Below are 19,798 nucleotides of genomic sequence, written 5' to 3'. Positions count from 1 at the left end.
GAAAGGGGATTGAAGCAGATCAAATAGTTTATAACTCAGCTGGAATTGGCTCACATACTGAGGGGAGATGATCTCCAGGAGGCCCAGCTGTGGGGAAAGAGAAAGGTAGACAATGAAGGAAAGAGGAAGATCTGGGGTAGCCAACCACAAGTGATTTCACGGAAATAGGAGGACTTTCACATGATGGTAGTTGTGCCTCACTTGTTAATCGTAAGTACAGAAAGATATTATGAGTTCGGTAATGATTTCCGATAAAATAATGTGTATACACTTGGAAAATATCAACTTGTCATAATATAATAGCTAAAACTCACTGAATGCACATGCGTGTCCAGGATCATTTCACTGGATCTCTAAAATTACCTCCCTAGGTGTGTAACATCCATTTTATAACTGAAGAAACTGAGGCCCAGAGAATACTCATAGTAAAGGAAAAGTTGGAGTTTAAACCCAAGTACTACCAATCCAGACTTGGCGTTTTTGCAGAGGCTGCAACCCTTCGTAATAAATTCGTGTCTGAGCCAGAGATTGGGGACCACTGATTTAAAGCTTATTTGCGGTTTTGTTATGGTCTGAATGGGTTCGTTTGCAGATTATTGTTTCTATTTCCAAATAGGGCCTATCTGCTAAGGAATACTAAGGGTCATTTAAGCTAAATATCAAGAGACACTTTGAAAGAGATTTGTTAGTTGTCCAAGTTAATTCCAATTGTGAAAATAGAATCAGAACAACAACAAAAATTAGAATATAAATTGAGCTATTTAAATTTTGCTGTTACAATTCAGAAAAAAATAGCTGAACCATTCATATTCAGAGAGGAGTTTGTTTTTTCTAATTATCAAAATTCAGAACAAATAATTCTTAAGGTATGAATGACCCTAATTTTTCTTGGGCTTTAGATTCTTCTAGCTTCAACTTCCTTACTGTATCATGTCTGTTTCCCTTTACCATGGATAGTAGGTAAGGACACTTTTTTTTGAGAGTGTCTGCTGCTCTCTGCAAACAAAGTCAAAGTCACTTGAGAAAAATTGGTTACTAGCCATGTATTTGCATTTATCAGTGCCTAAAAACATCTGGCTGAAGAACTGGTCATTTGCTCAAATGACCACATTTACTCATGCACGGAGTTCTTTCCTCTAACAGTTAATACTATCTGAGAGCTTGATGTATCCAATTCTTGGACAATCTATACTTTTTGCTCTTTTCCAGTTGCCTGCCTTCTGGTTATTTCTTTGCATACCAACAGTGTCAGGTGAAAGAATAGAGATTAGGTAAACTTTATCTTCATTTTTGCTATAAAAAAAGTGCTTAAAAATTAAGAAGAATGATTTCAAATGAAGTATGGCAATGATGGTGTTTTTAATTTAGCTCTTCATTTCCCAATAATACCACCCCAGCTCCCTGAGAAGTGACTTTGCTTTTACATGTCCTCAATATTTCTTTTTTCCTAAGATTCTAGGATGGTGCCTGATAGGTTCAGCATCTTTCTTCTCTCTGCTTACCATTTGTTATGCTCGCTGCCGATCTAAAGTTAGCTATCTTCAGCTGAGTTTTTGGAAGACATATGCACAAAAGGAGAAGGAGCAGCTGGAAAATACATTTCTGGACTATGCCAACAAGCTGAGTGAGAGGAACCTGAAATGCTTTTTTGAAAACAAAAGGCCAGATGTCATTCCCATGCCCACTTTTGCCGCCTGGGAGGCTGCTTCAGAGCTGCATTCTTTCAACCAGAGCCAGCAACACTACAGCACCCTCCACAGGGTGGTGGAGGATGGTCTGGAACTTAGCCCTGAGGAGGACGAGACGACAATGGTCCTTGTGGGTTCTGCCCACAATATGTAGCTCATTCACCATCACTGACTCGTGGTGTCGAGTGGTACACTAATTCTGAGATCCTCCGACTGTATCAACAGCAACCTGTGTATCTCTGTAGTTTTTTACATTTAAGGTTTTTTTTTTACAAGACAGTAATACAAAGGAAATTGCTTTGAAGCTCTCAAGTGCAGTGTCACGATGTGCTCAAATTGATAACTTCGTGGTGACGAAGGTGCTCTTGCATTGGCGGAGAGTTGGGCTCCATAGGCTCAAACACCACTCCAAGTTCTGAGATTTTGTCACTCAACAGAGAGACTCATGAAAGTGGGTCTGCCAGTCTTTGTCAATATGGGTCACAGAATCTGGGGGCAGACGCAGTGGCTTGTGAGCAAGCAAGTTACTCTTAACATAGATTAACCTGCGTGATGCATCTGCTGTGTGGTCAGCAGGAGTCTTTGTCCTGTAAGTCTATCCCACTGCCTTTTAAGGATATATGAAATTCGACCCTTTGAAATTCATTGCCTCGGTATTGGAAGACTTCAGTTCTCAAAATGAAAGAATATGATGACTAAAACTCAGTTTTTCACACATTTTCAGTGTATACTGAAAATATGTTTCTGGAGGCATGGTCATGCCATGACTTTTGTGGGCCTTGGCACTTTTGTCACCGTGGACCACTTTCTACATTCAAAATAGTAACAAAAAATAAATATATATACAAATGTACATATTTATGACTGCATTGATATAAAAATGAATATATTAATATTATATATTAAAATACTTTCTTCAACCTAAAAGTTTATTTATTTCCTTGTGATTTTAAAAGAAATTAAAACACTTCTGTGGGGTCCTACAAGTGTTGTGGGCCCTAAGCGTGGTGCCTACTACACTGTGGGTATGACTTGTTCTGTTTGGGTAACTATAAGAAAATATCATAGTTTGGGGCCTTATAAACAACAGAAATTTATTTCTCACAGTTCTGGAGGCTGGGTAGGTCAAGATCAGGGTGCAAACATGGTCAAGTTCTGGTGAAAACAGTTTTCCAGGTTGCGGACTGCTGACTTCTCACTGTGTCCTCACGGGGTAGAAAGTGCAAATAAGCTCCCTCAGGCATATTTTATAATGATACTAATTCCATTCCTGAAGTTCCACCTTTCTGATCTAATTACTTTCCAAAAATCCCACCTCTTAATACCATCACCTTGAGGGTTAGGATTTTAACATATGAATTTTGTGTGGTGGGGGGGGCAGACAAACATTCGAACCATCATAGGGTAAATTGGCCCTGACTAAAGGTCTAAGGACACTGTCTAAAGCAGTACAGGTATAAAACTGTTTTGCAGTTTTACATTTATCAGAAATAATGTAAATTTTGCATTCTACCATGATGTATATTTATGGTAGTTTATGTTATACACATATAAATTCCCCTTAAGTCTCTGAGGGACTTGTACTTAGGAATAAGAACCATGTTTTGTGCTGTGGCTCACACCCTACATCACTGAAGGTCCGTGTCCCCTAGCTTGAGAAAGCTGAATATTAGATCCTTATTACCATGAAACATGATGACAAACTGAGGGGAGAGTCCTGCAAATGTAAGACTCAGAACGTATCGGTGGTGCTGTTATTTGTAACAGAAATATATATTTGGTCTTGATTCCCATTCCTGGAGCAGACCTCCTAAAACTCTTGAAATCTCCAAAGTGCTGTGTTGTTTTCTATGCTAACAAGATGACTGATGGCTGGGGGCTCCTGAATGGACTCAGGATTGGGGCTGGTTGCCAGGGAATCCAATCCCGTGATTAGAGGGTTGGACTTTCAGCTCCACCCCCCAGACCAGGGGGAGGGAAGAGGGGCTGAAAGTTGAGTTGATTACCAATGGCCAATGATTTAATCAATCGTGCCTAAGTAATGAAGCCTCCATAAAAGCCCAAAAGGACAGAATTCAGTGAGCTTCTGGGTTGCTCAACACATGGAGGGTGGCATGCCCAGAGAAGGTTTGGAAGTTTGTGTGCCCTTTCTCCCAAAGCTTTTTCTATGTATCTCTTTCATATGGCTGGTTCTGAGTTGTATCCTTTTATAATAAACTGGTAATAATAAATAAAGTGCTTCCTTGAGTTTGTGAGATGCTCTGGCAAATGATTGAACCTGAGAAGGGGATCATGGGAAGGTCTGATTGTAGCCAAGTTGGACAGAAGACGTGGCTTACTTGGGAACCTACTGCTTGCGATTGGCATGGCATCTGAAGTTAGGGAAGGTCTTATGGGACTGAGCCCTTAACCTCTTGGGGGGGTCTGCATTTAAGTCAGGTTGGTGTCAGAAATGAATTGAATTGTGGGACACCCAGCTGGTGTTGGAGAATTGGTCAGTGTGGGAGAAAACCCACATGCTTAGTGGCCAGAAGCATTCAGTATTGTGTGAACATAAATGGGAAAACAGTTTGTTTTTCCTGCATACAATACCCTTGGGAACTTAGACGTGCAGGGTCAGCAGTGTGTGTGTGTGTGTGTGTGTGTGTGTGTGTGTGTGTTTGTATCAGGGACAGGACAGGGATTAGGGATACCAAAGGCAGAGGTGTCAGGATAGAGGGAGATAAAAGTGAGGAAAGACAAATGTTCATTCCAACAGGTTCTCATCCCAACTCCTGGTCCTAAATTCCTTTAGAACAGTCCATTTTTCAGGAGTAAAACAAGTCCAGGAAACCTTATCTATGAAAAGCATTGGAGGGGGTGGGTGAAGACAGGGAGAGCAAAACTGGTATCTGTTCCTGGATGTCCAGAGGGAATGTGGTGAGTCAGTTTTGACAGGGGGGACTTTAGAAGTATGGACACTCAGTTTTCTTAGTTTGGGCTACCTAGAAGCAGAGCCTGATACAGGAAGCTGTGCGTAAATGATTTATTAAAAGGGAATACTCTCAGGAGAAACCTATTATATTAGCAGGATAGACACAAGAAAGAATATAGTTTCAAGTGAAGTCTTAGCCCAGTCAATCCCACAGGGAGTTCTGGGACACCTGCCTCCCCTAGCTTGACCCATGGGGCCTCTAGAATGTCAACCTTGGCCTGATCCCAAGCGGGTTCTGGGACATCAGTTGTGTGTGTGAGTTGTTCCAGGGAAGGAGAGGACATTTCCCAGACAACTCTAGGGAAGGAGCCTCCAGCGGCCCAAGGGTCATCCTCCAGAGAAGGTTGCCCTGCAGCAACTGGGGGATGAGCATCCTGAAATTGGATATTTGGGGAGGGAACTAAAAGGGTCACACTCATAACAATCTCTTTTAGGTCTAGAATTGAAGCATAAAGAAGAGATCTCTGGACTAGAGCCAACCCAAGCCCAGGCTGACTCTCTTTTTAAACTTCTAATTTCCCCTGAAACTGAAAAGAATCAAATGCGTCTGTCAGCAAGTTTTGTCTTCTCCCCACCACTACTTCTTTATGACATAAAAGAGAGGATTGGAGAAGGCTCTTGGAAGGAACTCGATGCTTTCCCACACAAGGAATATAAACAAGGAAAAATTTCATGACATACAAGACCTATTCTGTCAAATTTATTTCATGAATAAATTGTGTACATATATACGATTCCTTTTTTTCTGTGCAGTTCCTACCTCTTTGTTTAGGCTCAAACAATGAACTCAGTTTCAGAAAACATTCAGCTTATTCACATCCATTATAAAATGGGAAAAAAGATATTTAGCAAAGATTACACTAATAAGGCATAGTAGATAAATAATTACATAATTCTATGCATTATATCTTCAAATACTACATTGTAAAATATATATGTGTCCAAAATAACTTTTTAAAAATATGTATGGTTTTCTACTTGGGATCTTTGAAGCATCCCTGAAAATGTATACATTTAACAGGAAAATGAAGAAATTAGTGATTCAAATTAGGTATTTTAAAGCCTGATGATCCACTGATTTACCCAGAGTTCAAGGTTATAGTGAGCTGTGATTGTCCCACTACACTCCAGTCTGGGTGAGAGGGTGAGGCCCTGTCTCTAAGGAAAAAAAAAAGAGAAAACTGCTACTTCTCACATAATGTAATGTATTGCAATTATTAGCTGTGTCACTCTACTTAGACTTTGGTGGTTCTGCATTCTCTAAGGCAAGTATCTTAATTTTCTAATATTTCCTTATCTTTTTTCTCTGTCAAATAAGCCAGGAGATATTTAATTTCTTTTGTGGGTAGTGCTTACACCTCTCTCTGTTTATATCCCAAAATCTTTAAGAAAAATCTAAGACATTGACATGAGAGGTTAGACGGAAAACATCTACCTGTGTTTGTCACTGACTCTCAATATCGGCTGCACATTGGAATCACCTGGGGGGTTTTGTCAGTTGAGTGTCTGGCCCCATCCCCTGAGATCCTGATGTAATTTTTCTGAGGTGGGGCCTGGACACTGGGATTTTTAAAAGCTCCCCAAGTGATTCTAATGTGCAGTGATAGTGGAGTACTAATTTTATATAGGAAATCGACAAAGGTGCTGGAGGAGTGCGAAGTTGCCATATTTGAAATGTTCTCTGGGTTTCAAACAGTGGAGTACAATAAAGGTTTAACAACTCTGTCTCCAGGAAAAAAGAAAAGTCCTAATATAAAGTATTTTCCCATTTTCAGTATGCAATTTTAAGTTACTAAGGTGATGTCACTGAATGTAGAGTTAGGAAGAAATACTAACCATGGGCTTTCTTGAGCTGCTGTGAGATTTCAAAGAAGGTTTTAAAGTTAGCATTTTTTTTTTTTTTTTTGATACTTAAACTGGCCAAGCCAACCACGGGGCATCTTTGATACATCTGGGTCTCATTTTAATAAAATCTAACAGTGGCGTATTATTCAGGGTGCTCCTGAGAAACAGAATTTTCTGTTTATTAATGGAATTTATTTATTAATATACATGAGAGGGGATTTATTGTGGGAATTGGCTTACTTGATTATGGAGGCTGAGAAAACCCACGACATACCATTTATAAGCAGGAGAATCAGAAAAGTGGGTAGAATGGCTCAGTCCAAGTCCGAAGGCCTGAGAACTGCAAGTCCTAGAGTTGAAGATGGAAGGACCTGGAGTTCTTAAGTCCAAGGGCAGGAGAAAATTGGTGTCCCAACTCCAGAAGCGAGCGAACGAGCAAATTTGCCTGTCCTCTGCCTTTTTGTTTTATCCAGACCCTCAATGGATTGGATGGTAACTGCCCACATTAGGTGAGGGCAGATCTTCCTTACTCAGTCTATTGATTCAAATGCCAATCTCTTCCAGAAATACCCGCACAGACATACCTAGAAATAATGCTTTACCAGCTATCTGGGTATGTCTATATCCAGTCAAGTTAACGTCTAAAATAAATCAGTACACATGATAAATTAAATATGGCTCAATGGCTCCAAGTGAGAGATAAAGTCTTATTCTCCTCCCTTTGAATCTGACTTTACAGAACCAATAGAATACAGCAGAGGTTAAGCTGAATTGCTAAGAAGTGTTGCAGCTTATGCCTTGGTTTCTGGCAGTGCTTAACAATCTGGTAAAAACCAGCTACAATGTAAGAAGTTCAATTACCCAGAGACGACCAAGCCTTGAAGAAGCCCAAGCTTAAGCCAGTGGAGAGAAAGCGTGAGGCCCCAACAGCAACAATTATAGTCATTCTAGCTTAGGTGTCAGGCATGTGAGTGAAGAAGCCATTTGAAACATTCCAGCCCCAGTATACGTGACATGGGGAAGAATCAGGGAGCCCTGAGGCTGCAGGCTTTGTAGAGCAGTTCCTACTGCGTCCTGTCCAAGTCCCTGATCCAAGAAAATCATGAGCTTAAATAAACGTTTGTTGTTTTAAGCCACTAAATTTTGGGGCAATATGAAGCAATAGATAACAAACACTAATACACAAAAATTAGAATTTATAAAAAGAAAAAATTAGAGGCAAATTAATACATAGCATTTATATAAAGAGTCTACCTATGCAAAGGCTTTTCATTAATAATGCTTTATTTTTCTTTAGGTTCCAGTTAGCAGTATGTCATCTGTGGCATGATTTGATAGATGTTCAGTAGGTATCTCTCTAAAATAGCTCCTCCAAAGCCAAGAATCTACTTTTAATTATTTTTGGTTAAATTTTGTTGGAAAGGAACACACTACTGTGGGTTAAAGTCTGTTTAAAGTAAACATATTCCTGGGAATATTAAGCTATTATTTGTCATTAATATCTAGGAAAAAATAAGAGTGGGGGTTACAGGATAGCTTGGCCTTGACTAAGTTGGAAACAGATTAGTCCACAAGTTTTGTTCCTCTTGTCTTCAGACCATCAACATCAGCATCATGATGGAGCTTGTCAGATAGAAATGCAGAATCAGATCCCATCCTAAACCTGTTGAATCAAGTCTATAGTTTAATATAATCTTAGCTGATTCCTGTGCAACTTAAATTTGAGAAGCACTTAAATTTGAGAGCAGTGGTTTGCAAAATTTAGCACATATCAAAATCATCTGGAGGGCTTATTGAAATACAGATTGCTGAATTCCACCTCCACAGTGTCTGATTCAGTAGGTCTGGGACAGGCAAGAGAATCTGCATTTCTAACAAGTTCTCAGGTGATGCTGATGCTATTGGTCTAGGGACCACATTTTGAGAATAAGTGCTCTAAAGCAGTGGTCCCCAACCCTTTTGGCACCAGGGACAGGTTTCATGGAAGACAATTTTTCCATAGAAGAGGGGGAGGAGGAGGCGGAGCTCACGCAGTGACGTGAATGATGGGGAGCCGCTGTAAATACAGATGAAGCTTTGCGCACTTGGCTGCCACTCACACTTGACTGCTTCTTTGTTGCTAGTCTCATGTCTAAATTCAAAGCATAAGTTTAAAGCACAGAGCAGGCCATTCTGGGAAAGTCAGACTTGAGGAAATTCAGAATCTTGGACTCCACCCCAGATCTACTGAATTAGACATCTTCATTACATTGTATCAACCTGTTCAAGAACTTGGGGTGCCTTTCCATTTATTCAAGGATATATTTTGTCTTTTAGGAATATTTTAAAATTGACATAAGTTTTGAATGTTTCTTGTACACTATATTTGTAGGTATTATTCTTTGTTGTTATTGTAAATGGTTTCTTTTTTCTATCTTCTAAGTGATTGTCATCTGAGTATGTGAAAAGCTAGTATTTTATGCATATGAATTTTATTATCTCTCTACTGATTCTTTTATTGTTTGGAGAGCTTTTTAGAATTAGAAGGTAAACATTTTGCAATCCCTAATAACATAATGGAGCTAGACAATAAATAATGAATTGTAAACTATTAGGTGGAAACGAGACAGGATCAAGACCTGTGCAACTTGAAGCCACTCATCTATATTAGCATCCCTAAAATCCCTAAAAATGGCAACCAGATATTATGTGCCTTGTGATGAAAAGCAAGAGTAAGTATGCAATACCACCTGTATAATATTGTATCCTAAAAAAAAGTAAACCAAATCAAGTATTTAGACATAATTTTAGGAAATAGAAACAACAGAAAACAAGGTAGTTAACACCATAAGAATGCAACAAGATAAATCTAGATTATAAGACATTCTAGTTTATAGGTGACTCAGGTTTTTCATAGATCAATGGCATAAAAGAAAGAGACTAAAAGAGACACAAGAGACCAATTAACCAGATGCAACATGTGGACCTGATTTGTACCCTTTTTCAAACAACCGGCTGTCACAAGATATCTTTGAGATATTTAGGAATATATGAGTGGGTATAGCTGTCTGACCAGCTATATTTTTATAGCTTCCAATTTTCTGAACCTACAGACACATCAGTGCTAGACAAAAATCTTTACCAGTTTTAAGTTGTAATGAAAAATAGGATTAAAATGGGGAAAATGGATTAATATACCTAGTTACATTCACTGGATCATTCAAGTAAGTAAAGTAAGAACTCATGATATTGAGTAACTTTGCTTAAGAACAGTAACTCAAAAATATTAATATATGCATCCTTTGGCAGAGTACATAACCTATAAAATGGTGACTAGTGGCATTGTAACAATATCCTATTCCTAGATTTTAACAGAAAGGGATGTGCTTCTGCAGCAATGATTGCTAATGGTTTCTATAGAACAAGATTATTTCTCCCAGGGGTTTTGTGTCATGGAGGAAACATCAGGGATAGTAATCAGTGTTTTAAAAAGCCTTGTTTCCTTAAACAGCTGGCTAACTATGAGTGGGTTTCACTGACCCTACGCTTGAAGTAAAGAAATATAGGATTACAAACTGGTGTTTGATCAATTTCCATCTTCTTTGGAGAGAAAGTCCTCAAAAATGCAGCTTCTCTTCCTACTTCTTCCAAGGTAGTTTGTTATCCCAACAAATTAGTCATCCTGACTAACTGGTGGGTAGGCTTTGTTTCAATCAAAACTGTCCAACCTTTATCAAATCTCTTTAGTGTTTTCCCCCATTTTTTCAAATGACATTTTATTTTATTTGAAAGACTTAGAAGAGATAAAATGAGAGGTGATTCTGGAAGAATCTGGAGGAGTAGCAGCCTTACTTCTACAGTTATCACCCTAGAACTCCACGGAACACAGTTTGAAAACCCTGCTCCAAACAGTGGGTGCCCATTAGGATCACACGGGGAGCATTTTAAAAATTCTGATGCCCGCATCTTATTCCCAGAGACTATGATTTAATTGGTCAAAAGTAAGCCCTGAGCATCAGGAGTTTTTTGCAAGCTCCAGGTGATTCAATCAAGCAGCTAGGATTGATGACCATTGCCCTATCACTGAGAGGTCAGGGTAGGTCTGAACCAAATCTCATTACTGACATGAACTACTAATAAAAATCACAGCAAGCAGAGGGGACTCAGAATCGGGTTGGCCTTGCATGTGTCTCTGAATCCTTAGGACCAAATAGATCTTGCTTTAGGGTTTTGTTTCCCAGAGTGTTTACTCCATGTTTTTCATCTTCTGGCAAGGAATTTTGTTGTAAATAGTTATATCAATGAAATGTTCCCAAACCTATTGCTATTTTCAATCCACACACTTAGGTTCGTTTTGAAGGAATTAAGAATATGGCACCCTCAAATATGCCACTCTGGCATATTGACTATTTTGAGTTGAAGGCAACTGAAAAACAGCAGCTGCAAGAAGATCACACTGACCTTCACACTTTCTTGAAAGCAGGAGATAAAATTCCCATGTGAAAGACATCTTTCTTATACTGGAAGGAAAGCAACATTGTTATCATCAAGGACAGACAGTTGAGGTTGACAGAATTCTGTATAGAATTTACTAAAATAACTTTTATCTTATAGCCTTCCTAAATAATTTAGTTGCTTTTTCACATTTTACTATTCTTTGCAAGTATGCATGTTTTCAACTCTTTGGGGTTCCGTTTCCTTAAAAAGATTTCCATGCTATGTAAAACTTCTATTAAGTAAATTTTTATGCTTTTCTCCTGTTGATCTGTCTTATGTCAATTTATTTCTTGGGCCCAGCTTAAAAAAAAAAAACAAAACTCTAAGAAGATAGAGGTAAAGTTTTGCCTTTTGTATAGTTTCCTAATTCAGTTTCTCATGAGTTTCATCTGAATAAGTTAAGCAATAGAAATAAATCCAAGAATCTCCAATGCTAAGTCAGGGCAGCCTAGATATTTATGAGCTGGGATATCTGGAAGATTCAAAACTTCTCCTCTGGAGCATCTTTGGTAATAGTGCCAAGGAGACAAGACGCCTAGATGAAGCCAGATTTCCTGTAAGTCCTGATCATAAACAGAAGTGGAAGATGGACATTCTATAAGTAAGGTGAGAGGCAGTGCTAAGTTAGATAGTTTAGTGACTTGCAGAATCTCCAAAGAATCAAGACTTAATGGATTCTTCTCTGAGACTAAGGAAAAATAATGTTATGCAAATGTAGTCATAATAAAAGTTTAACGGTAATTGCCCTGCAGGTGCCTTGCCTTCCCATTGGAATGCTGCCCTAAGCAGCTGATGTGGTCTTCCAGGTTTGATCCAATCAGTCTCAAAATCCACAGACCTTGTTGGCTGCCCACACATGCTTTTCCACAAAAGATTTTCTACATTTTTCCTCTTTCGCCCCTCCCAGAGGTACAAGCCAGAATAGATAAAGTGTGTGGGTCTTTTACATAAAGCAGTTCTTGAGTACTCAGAGGGAAGAAACAAGCCTAAGTGATTATGTTTGTTTAAATAAGTTTCTAGTAATCCATCTGCCATACTTTTTGTCCAAATGGTAAGAATTCTGAAAATAATTTATGAGTTACCTTTGCTGTTAATATTCATCATTTTTTAAATATTGAGAATTTTATGACCCCAAATAATTTTTCTTTCCTTTGAATTTATTTCCACTCCCTTCTCCTCTCAAAAATGCTCCTAAATAGCAAAATGGTCTGACATTCAGCTAACTGTGATGTGAGCCTTCTCTGGAATGCTGTGTTGTGTTGGGCTGTGACTTCCATGGAATTCAATTTCTGTTACCAAGGGCTCCCACTTACTCTAATGTCATATGTTAGAAAAAGTAGAAAACAGGAAAATAATTCAATAGGCTCCTACTACTAGGTTTTGAATTAGCTTTTGAAAAACAGTAATGGCAAAGACTTTATATTTAGGCTTAAACTGATTACCCTCCTTGTTTTGAGTTGAAGAATTAAAGGAAGCAGTCAGTTAATTCTAGAATTGAGAATGACGCATATATGGTGCTTTTGCCCGTGGTTCCTCCCCTGTCTGCACCGTGCTGAGAACTGCTCTCTCTGACCCAGTCTCCAGTTTCCAACCCATCCCACTGGTTGTGAACCTGCTTTTTGCACATCTGTCTGTTAACAGCATGTGATTTTTCTCAGTCCTTGGGTCCAGTAAAAAGAATTGAAACCAAAGCAGAGAAGCATAAGCAGAAGGTTTTATTTAGTAAACCCACTCCCCAAAGCAAGCAGGGCATAGTACACCCTGAAGGGGTCAGAGTGGGCACACGTCCAAACAGACAGTGGCCTCGGGGTCTCTTTGGGTTCCCTTTTTCTTTCCTCTTTCCTGCATTTTTGTTTCCCCGCACCAATGAGAATGTTATCCCCTCCCATCTGTGGGAGGGTGGAGATTTTTATTTTATTTGTTCAGGCCTGGATGTGTCATGGCTTCCAAAGCCCATTCAGAGGGTAATAATTTATGGTAATGATGGTATAATGAAGTCAGAGTTTTCTGAGGACACCGTTGCCCTCCAATCACAGCTCGACTACAGCTTTTGTTTTCATTGACCTGTAACCCAAATTCTGTTCCTATTGTTCTGCTCCACCTGTGTGTTCCCTATTCTTATCTGCCTCATGTCTGGACTCTTTGGATTAGTAAGTGAGTCTCTCCCTTGGCTTCTCCCCACCCCTTCAGCTCCATGCAGGTAAGGAATGCCTGGCTTGCAAATCCCACCTAAACTCTGAGGACTCTATACCATTCAAATACCTCAGTTTCATACTTCAGTCTTGTGGCTGGGAGTGGGAGGCACATACAATAATGGATAACTTCTCAAACATCTATTTACAAATCATTCTAGGATAAGACAGTGCAAGATAGCCAAATATTTTAGGATTGGAGGATCTTTGTAACTAATAGAGTCACAACTGATGGAGGTGAAATAAGTGGTAGCCACCCTGCATCCTCCCCCTTCCCACCCTGCGCTGTTAGGGATTTCCTGGCGGGTTGCTAAGGCACTGAGTCGCTGGAGTAGAGCAGAGCTGAGTGAAAGTTGTCCTTTATTCGTATCTGCCTTTAGTATCTGCGGGGGGAGGCCCCAGTCCTGATGAGGTGAGAGCAGCATGAATGAGTCACCCCTTGAGAGGATCATGAGCAAAGATCAGTCCCCTCCACTGCGCTCTGCCAACCCCCAAGCTGCGGACCAGCACTGGTCCGTGGCCTGTTAGGACCGGGCTGCCTGAGCTCCACACCACCACCACCACCCTCCACCCCCACCGCCGCCATGGAAAAATTATCTTTCACGAAACCTGTCCCTGGTGCCAAAAAGGTTGGGGGCTGCTGTTCCACAACATCGGTGAGAGATTTTAACCAACCGAAGTGCAGACGTTGCATGGAAATAAGGAAGTTTCAGGTCTTCTTCTGTTTTATATCCTTCAGGCTGCATTTCTGAGCCTATCCCTTAGAGTAAGCTTCGTGTAAGAGAATGTATGTGTGTGTGTGAGGGGGGTGTGTATGCGGATTGGAAAACAACTCTAAGACTGAAATTTAAATTTTCATTCTGGCAAATGAAAGAACATTCGAAGAACAGGATAAAAAGCTTCCCCATTTTCTGCACAGCATTATCATGGCAACATAATTCAAGTGTTGTGCATCATATTGGGTGTGTTACATTTAGGCTCATACCCAGAATTGTGAAATATGATGATTTCTTTTTTAGAGACAGGTTCTTGCTCTGTCATGTCACCCAGGCTGGAGTGCAGTGGTACCACCATAGCTCACTGTAGCCTCAAACTTTAGGGCTCAAGTGATTCTTTCGTCTCAGCCTCCTGAGTAAAATGGTGGGTAAGTAAATGGAGGGTAAGTAAAATACAGAAGCATAAGGAACTTTTTTTAGAGAAAGAAAAAAACTACCCAAGACATGCTGATGTCTCTGACTTGAATGGCCTGATTCTAGTTCATTTCATCTGGGCAATTTTCCTATTCGCACTAAAAATCATGTTATCTCTGGTAACACTCTTTGAAAAACCACAGAATGCCAAGAGGAAGGACTGAAAAAAACTTAGAAAAAAGAGTAACAAAAGAAAAAAAACCCATGGGATTAGAGGACCAGAGCAAACTATTACTATTGGTTCCTTTGTAAGAATTTTAAAAGAAAACCTAATACTATCTATTATAGCACAACATCATTTTTCTCAGGAGAATGTGGTTATCTCCCTTCTACCAAAGCATCTCTCTAAGAATACTGTTCTGAGAAATGTCTGCCCCATTTCTCAGAACAGTAGTAGTCTAAAATACTTACTTTGAACTAACAATGTGATTTCACTTGGTCTGCTTCCAAGTGGGGAAGCATTTTGTTTTAGAAAGCTTTGTGTACTTGATTATCTGCAAAATGCATAAAAAGAGAGTTTTTTCTATTTCAATACTTTATAGTTAGGATACTAAATGGAGCCTGCAACACTGTTATTCTCCCTAAGCTCTCAAACGAAGACAAACACCAGCATCAGTGAGATGAATAAAGTGGAGCAGAAGGTTCATAGGTGAAGTAAGACATACGTGTTACTGTTACTAACTTCCTAGACAGGAAGAACACAGTATTTGCCAATTACTTTGCCCAGTGTGGGGAAATCTCGGAATGTTTTTCATATCCAGATCCCCTTCCTGAGAGGTCCCGCGATTGCTGTGCTCTGTGTCTCGTTACTCTGCCATTCTGGCCACAGTTCATGGACTACGGTGGGCCTTTGACAGCCTGGGCAGTCAGTCCTTAGTTGGGCTAGGGCCCTGGAAGTGACTCAGCGTGAACACTCTACTCAACACAGGGCTAGTGATTGACTGGGCAGGTTAGATTCTCTCTTTTGGGGACTTTGAATATGAGACACAGACAAAGTCACAGTTTGGGCCATTTATTGGGCAGAAAACAAAAGATACCCGGAGAAAAAAGAGTAAGCAGAAGTTATGAGGTAGCAGAAACTGTGGGGCACCAGAGCACTGAGGTAGAGAAAAGAAAAAGGATACAGTAGATAGGTACAAGGACAAAATAATCAGGGAAAAGTAGAGTCATCCAAATGGCAGGGGACCGAGGTAGGGAACCACAAAGCCTTGCTGCTGAGATGAAAAGATAGACTGAAATTGGAAGAATTTTCCAATTTTTGTTATTCCATGGGGCCCAATTATTGTGTCCCAAAATATCCTTACAATAAACCCCGCTGACCTGGTGTAAACCAAATGCTGGCAACCTAAAGGAGTCCCCCTAACACAATTTGGCTCCATGATTAATTTTAGGATACATTTCAAACATTTTTCATACTAATATGAAATGTAATGTGTAATGATTTGATTACCTATTTACTATTTGCATCTGAAATCACAATTGACCTCAGAGTAGCAGAATGAATCTCCCTCTTCTGAAACCTTCTATACTCATATAAATAGATAATGGGGAAAACGAATATTTCAATAAAATTATCAAGTTGAGTTTATTGTCTATGTAAAAAGAAACACCAAATCTCAGGCCACCACTCAACTCCTTATGTAAAAGAGAAGGTAAAAATCCTCGGGCACCTGTGAAGGACTAGCCCCATAGATCATTCATCAAGGAAATTCCTTGCTAACCTCCCATAAGCAGGGACATGCAAATTATGCCTGTGTTTAGTACCTAAAACTAAAGCCTATCCAATTCCACACTAATAATGAATTACAAGTTTACCTTACAGGTAACAGAACTGGTGACAAGACGGAATCAGACATTCTTCCACCTACCCAAGGACATCTACATAATTGACGCATCCTTCACTCCCTTTTTCTCTTGTAACATTCCCCTTATTTTATGTAAAAAGTAGATTTCTTGGGCCTCACAAGAATGTAACCACTTTGTCTCATGAGCACCCCCCCTCCTTCTCTCTATATGCCTTTAAGATAGATGTTGAAGGTTCCAACGTCCTCTTCAGAAAAACAGCCACAGCTCGTCTGCCATTCATGTTTTTCCCAGACTCCCCCTCAGAATCTTGCCTTAGTAAACCTCCATTGATTGAGATTTTTGCATCAGTCATTCCCTTGGGTCGACATCTATTATTTAATAAGAATCAGCTATTTTCCTGTTCAGGATCCTATTGCGGTTCAAATCTTGCTATTTTGGATTTTTCTGTGAACAACCAGACACTTTTAGAGCTGGATTTGCATCTATCGAATATTGCTTAAACTAAGAGAGCTTCTTCCACATGTGGTGGGAGTTAGGGTAGAGAAGGGGTAGGTAGGAGTGTTTAATTTAGAGACAAATGTGGGTCACTGCCTTCTTCTGGACAGAATAGGAAGAGCAACAGCGTGTAGATGTGTGAAAAATTCTTCAAATATTTTCTGTGTTCACGTCAACAATATTTAATGAATGTCTACAATATGCAGGTTTACTATGGCATGGAGGGCCAAACCTAAGAATGGTGGAAATGATCTCTCCCTTTGAAAAGCTTACAGATGTGACAGGAAATGAAATTGCTCCAAAATGAAAGATAACTACTGGTAATATAATAAAATCTCAAATTTACAAGAGAAAAGAGAGTAAGCAGAAGCCATGAGGCAGCAGAAACTGTGTGGCACCGGGAGCGCTGAAGTAGAGAGAAGAAAAAGAAGTTTGCGTGCATTACCACAACTGGGGGGAAACTGTATTATCTCCATCCTGTGTGAAACACTTTTGCTCTAGTCAGATGGACAATGGAAATAGATATAAAAGAAGCTGATCAACAGCAAATGCTTGGAAGACCAACAGGCACGAAACACAATAAAACTAGATTTTACAGACTGATAAAACGTTAAACCAAAATCCAGCCTTATGTTGCTCTATTTTTATAATAAAGATGTTTTAAGTAAGGTAAATAAATCATGCGTTTTCTTATCTTTTCAAGGTTGGTCTGTCATTTTTGCTTACTTATCTCAGCACGGCATCTCCTGCCTCATGCAGTGCAAACTCGCTTTCACCCTTTGGCACGGCAAGACCTACGGACATTTCAGAAAGTGGCCCTGGCTGATTTAAAGCCTATGAGACTCTTGCCCAGACTTTAAGTCTAAGCCCCAAGCTCTGGTTATACCTTTCACTGTCATAGCTTCAAGGCCAATCTGCCATTGTGCCTTGCATATCACTTCCTTAGACTTACAGGGAAGAGAGTACAAGTTATTGGCCAGCCATATTCTGGAGTTCTTGGCCACAAGAAGAAATGCTTATTAATAGCATTTTTAAGAGTACTAAAATTCAGACAGTAGATGTCATCAGCAGGGGAGGGATTGAGAAAGAGAGAACATAGATTTGGTTGTAGGAGTTGAAAAAATTTGTATAAAAAAGAGGCAATGGCTGTACTTAACACATTTCACAGTATTTAACAGAAAGTCTTTATTTCAGAAGAAAAGTTTGCACATTGAAAATTGTGCTCTTCAGTCTATTTTGTGTCTTCAGTTGCGGGAATTTGACACCAACCTGGCAAGAAAAGAATGTGGCTTCCCTTGCCCTATCTCCCTGCCACCAGCCAGCTAGAGTTGGGCTGAGAAGCCAGGATAATTTCAGTGTAGGTGAGCAGGGGGGGATAGGGTCAAACACCAGGGCACCACAGGAAAAGATTGCCATAGAAATGTAAGTAACAATCAGAATGGCTCACGCCTTCTGTGCTGGTTGTCAGAGATTATTGCCTCTCAGCTCAAAACCCACTCTTCATTGCCCTGCTTGTGATGCTAGAGCTAGATCATGCAAACATTTTTCTTTTGCCAGTAGAAAGTGCTGCAGGCGCACTGTAGGAGGAAGGGGCTTCTCTTCTAGCTCCAGTGTGCCTTTTCTTGGTTTGTTCCATGTGTGTGATTGGCAGTGTGCAGGATACCTACTTCCGGCCTGTGGTTCTCTCACTGACCCCCTCAGCCCACTTACACCCTGGTAGGGGTTTCCTGCTTGCTGGCTCTGGACCATTCCTTTCCTGCCAGTCTCAGCCTGGCAACACAGTGGCCTTCTCCACCATCCATGGTCTGCAATCATACCTTCTCCAACGAGATTCGAACCCAGCCTTGCGAAAAGGAATCCCTCTCAAAATATGTTTCTCCTTTGGGTACTCTCTCAGCCCTAGATTCTTTAGTGGTGGTCTTTTTTTTTTTTTCTTTCTTAGTAGTGAATCCCCTACAAATAGTTAATAATTTTTTATATTCAACTGTCTTGGTTGAAATAATTGTGTGGTTTCTGTCTCCTGACTGGACCCTCGCTGGTTTGCCTTCCAAGCCGTGGGACTCCCCTTTGAAAATGTCTAGTAAAGTCAGATTTGGATGTCCCTGTTGAAGAGTCAAATCAGTGCTTCTGAGTACAAAGCTGTATTGGAAGTTGAAATGCTATGACCATAGAGCTGTCCCCATTCTAAAGTGACTCAGGAGTTTTGGCTTCAAAACGTTTGAATTCCCCATATATGTTCAGCCATGGCAGTCTTGTGCATTCAGGTCAGAAGCAGAATAAAAAATATGACTGGTATGATTTGCTGGAATCCTTCTGTGTAGACTCAACTCTAATCTTAAATGGAGCACTTTATTGAAATAAAAATGATTCATTCAGTAAAAAAAAAAAAAAATTCCCTTTGACATTTGGATTCCTTTCTGGATTATACCCCTACATCTTTTGTCCCAGAATTTATGCTTACAACATTCACTGCCTCAATTTCCTTCCCTGCTTTAGGCATCCTCACTTAAATTGGCTCCTATGAACATTTTCTTTCAATTATTCATTGATTTCATATCACTCACCCCCCCAAAAAATCTTGGTCACATTATTTAATTAAGGAAAAATTTCAATTTATGCTATAAAAGGGAAATATCTCATTTTTGATTTCCAACATTTCCAACAAGTACAGTATGATAAATTCCAATTCTTTAACCTAAAGATCAGTTTCAAGTTTTATAAGTCTTTTTATACTGTATGTTTTCTCTATTTAAAAATCAGTTCTTACTCTGACAATATCACTGATGTGATGTTTCCACTGAGAAATAATAAATTCCCCCTATTACCCTCAGAACAACTATCATATTGACATTGACCTGATGGCAAAGAGTTTTCCCAACTTTGATGAATGAAATTGTGCAAGGCCAAGCAGTTGTAAACATTGTCAGTGACTAGAAGGTATGGGTGCTCTGGGGGAGGCTTCGGAAGCTACACTTACCACACTCAGCTACTTACGATTTAATTCACTGCCCAGATTTTAGCCGGGGAAAGCAGTATCTGAAATTCAGGAGAGCTACAGCTAAAAGAGGTCTCATTTGGCAAATATAGAAACTGGGTTTCAGACAGGCTGAAGGACTTGCTCAGAGTCACAGA

General features: G+C 39.8%; 2 protein-coding genes across 2 annotated transcripts in view; one reads left to right on the top strand and one right to left on the bottom strand.

Moving 5' to 3' along the window:
- Nucleotides 1-2,027, top strand: part of FAM26E (family with sequence similarity 26, member E) — a 4,680-nt gene extending 2,653 nt beyond the window's left edge. Inside the window, exon 2 of the mRNA XM_012650136.1 lies at nucleotides 1,453-2,027. Coding sequence (XP_012505590.1) covers nucleotides 1,453-1,842 — 390 coding nt within the window. The 3' untranslated portion in view covers nucleotides 1,843-2,027. The remainder of the gene's footprint in view (nucleotides 1-1,452) is intronic.
- TRAPPC3L (trafficking protein particle complex 3-like) overlaps nucleotides 1-19,798 on the bottom strand; it is a 39,685-nt gene that overhangs the window by 8,909 nt on the left and 10,978 nt on the right. The window lies entirely within an intron of this gene.

Source organism: Propithecus coquereli, unplaced genomic scaffold (genome assembly GCF_000956105.1).
Source record: "Propithecus coquereli isolate 6110/MARCELLA unplaced genomic scaffold, Pcoq_1.0 Scaffold313, whole genome shotgun sequence".
Taxonomy (NCBI): domain Eukaryota; kingdom Metazoa; phylum Chordata; class Mammalia; order Primates; family Indriidae; genus Propithecus; species Propithecus coquereli.
Note: the sequence above shows the minus strand (reverse complement) of the source record. Positions and strands in the feature narration are given on the sequence as shown.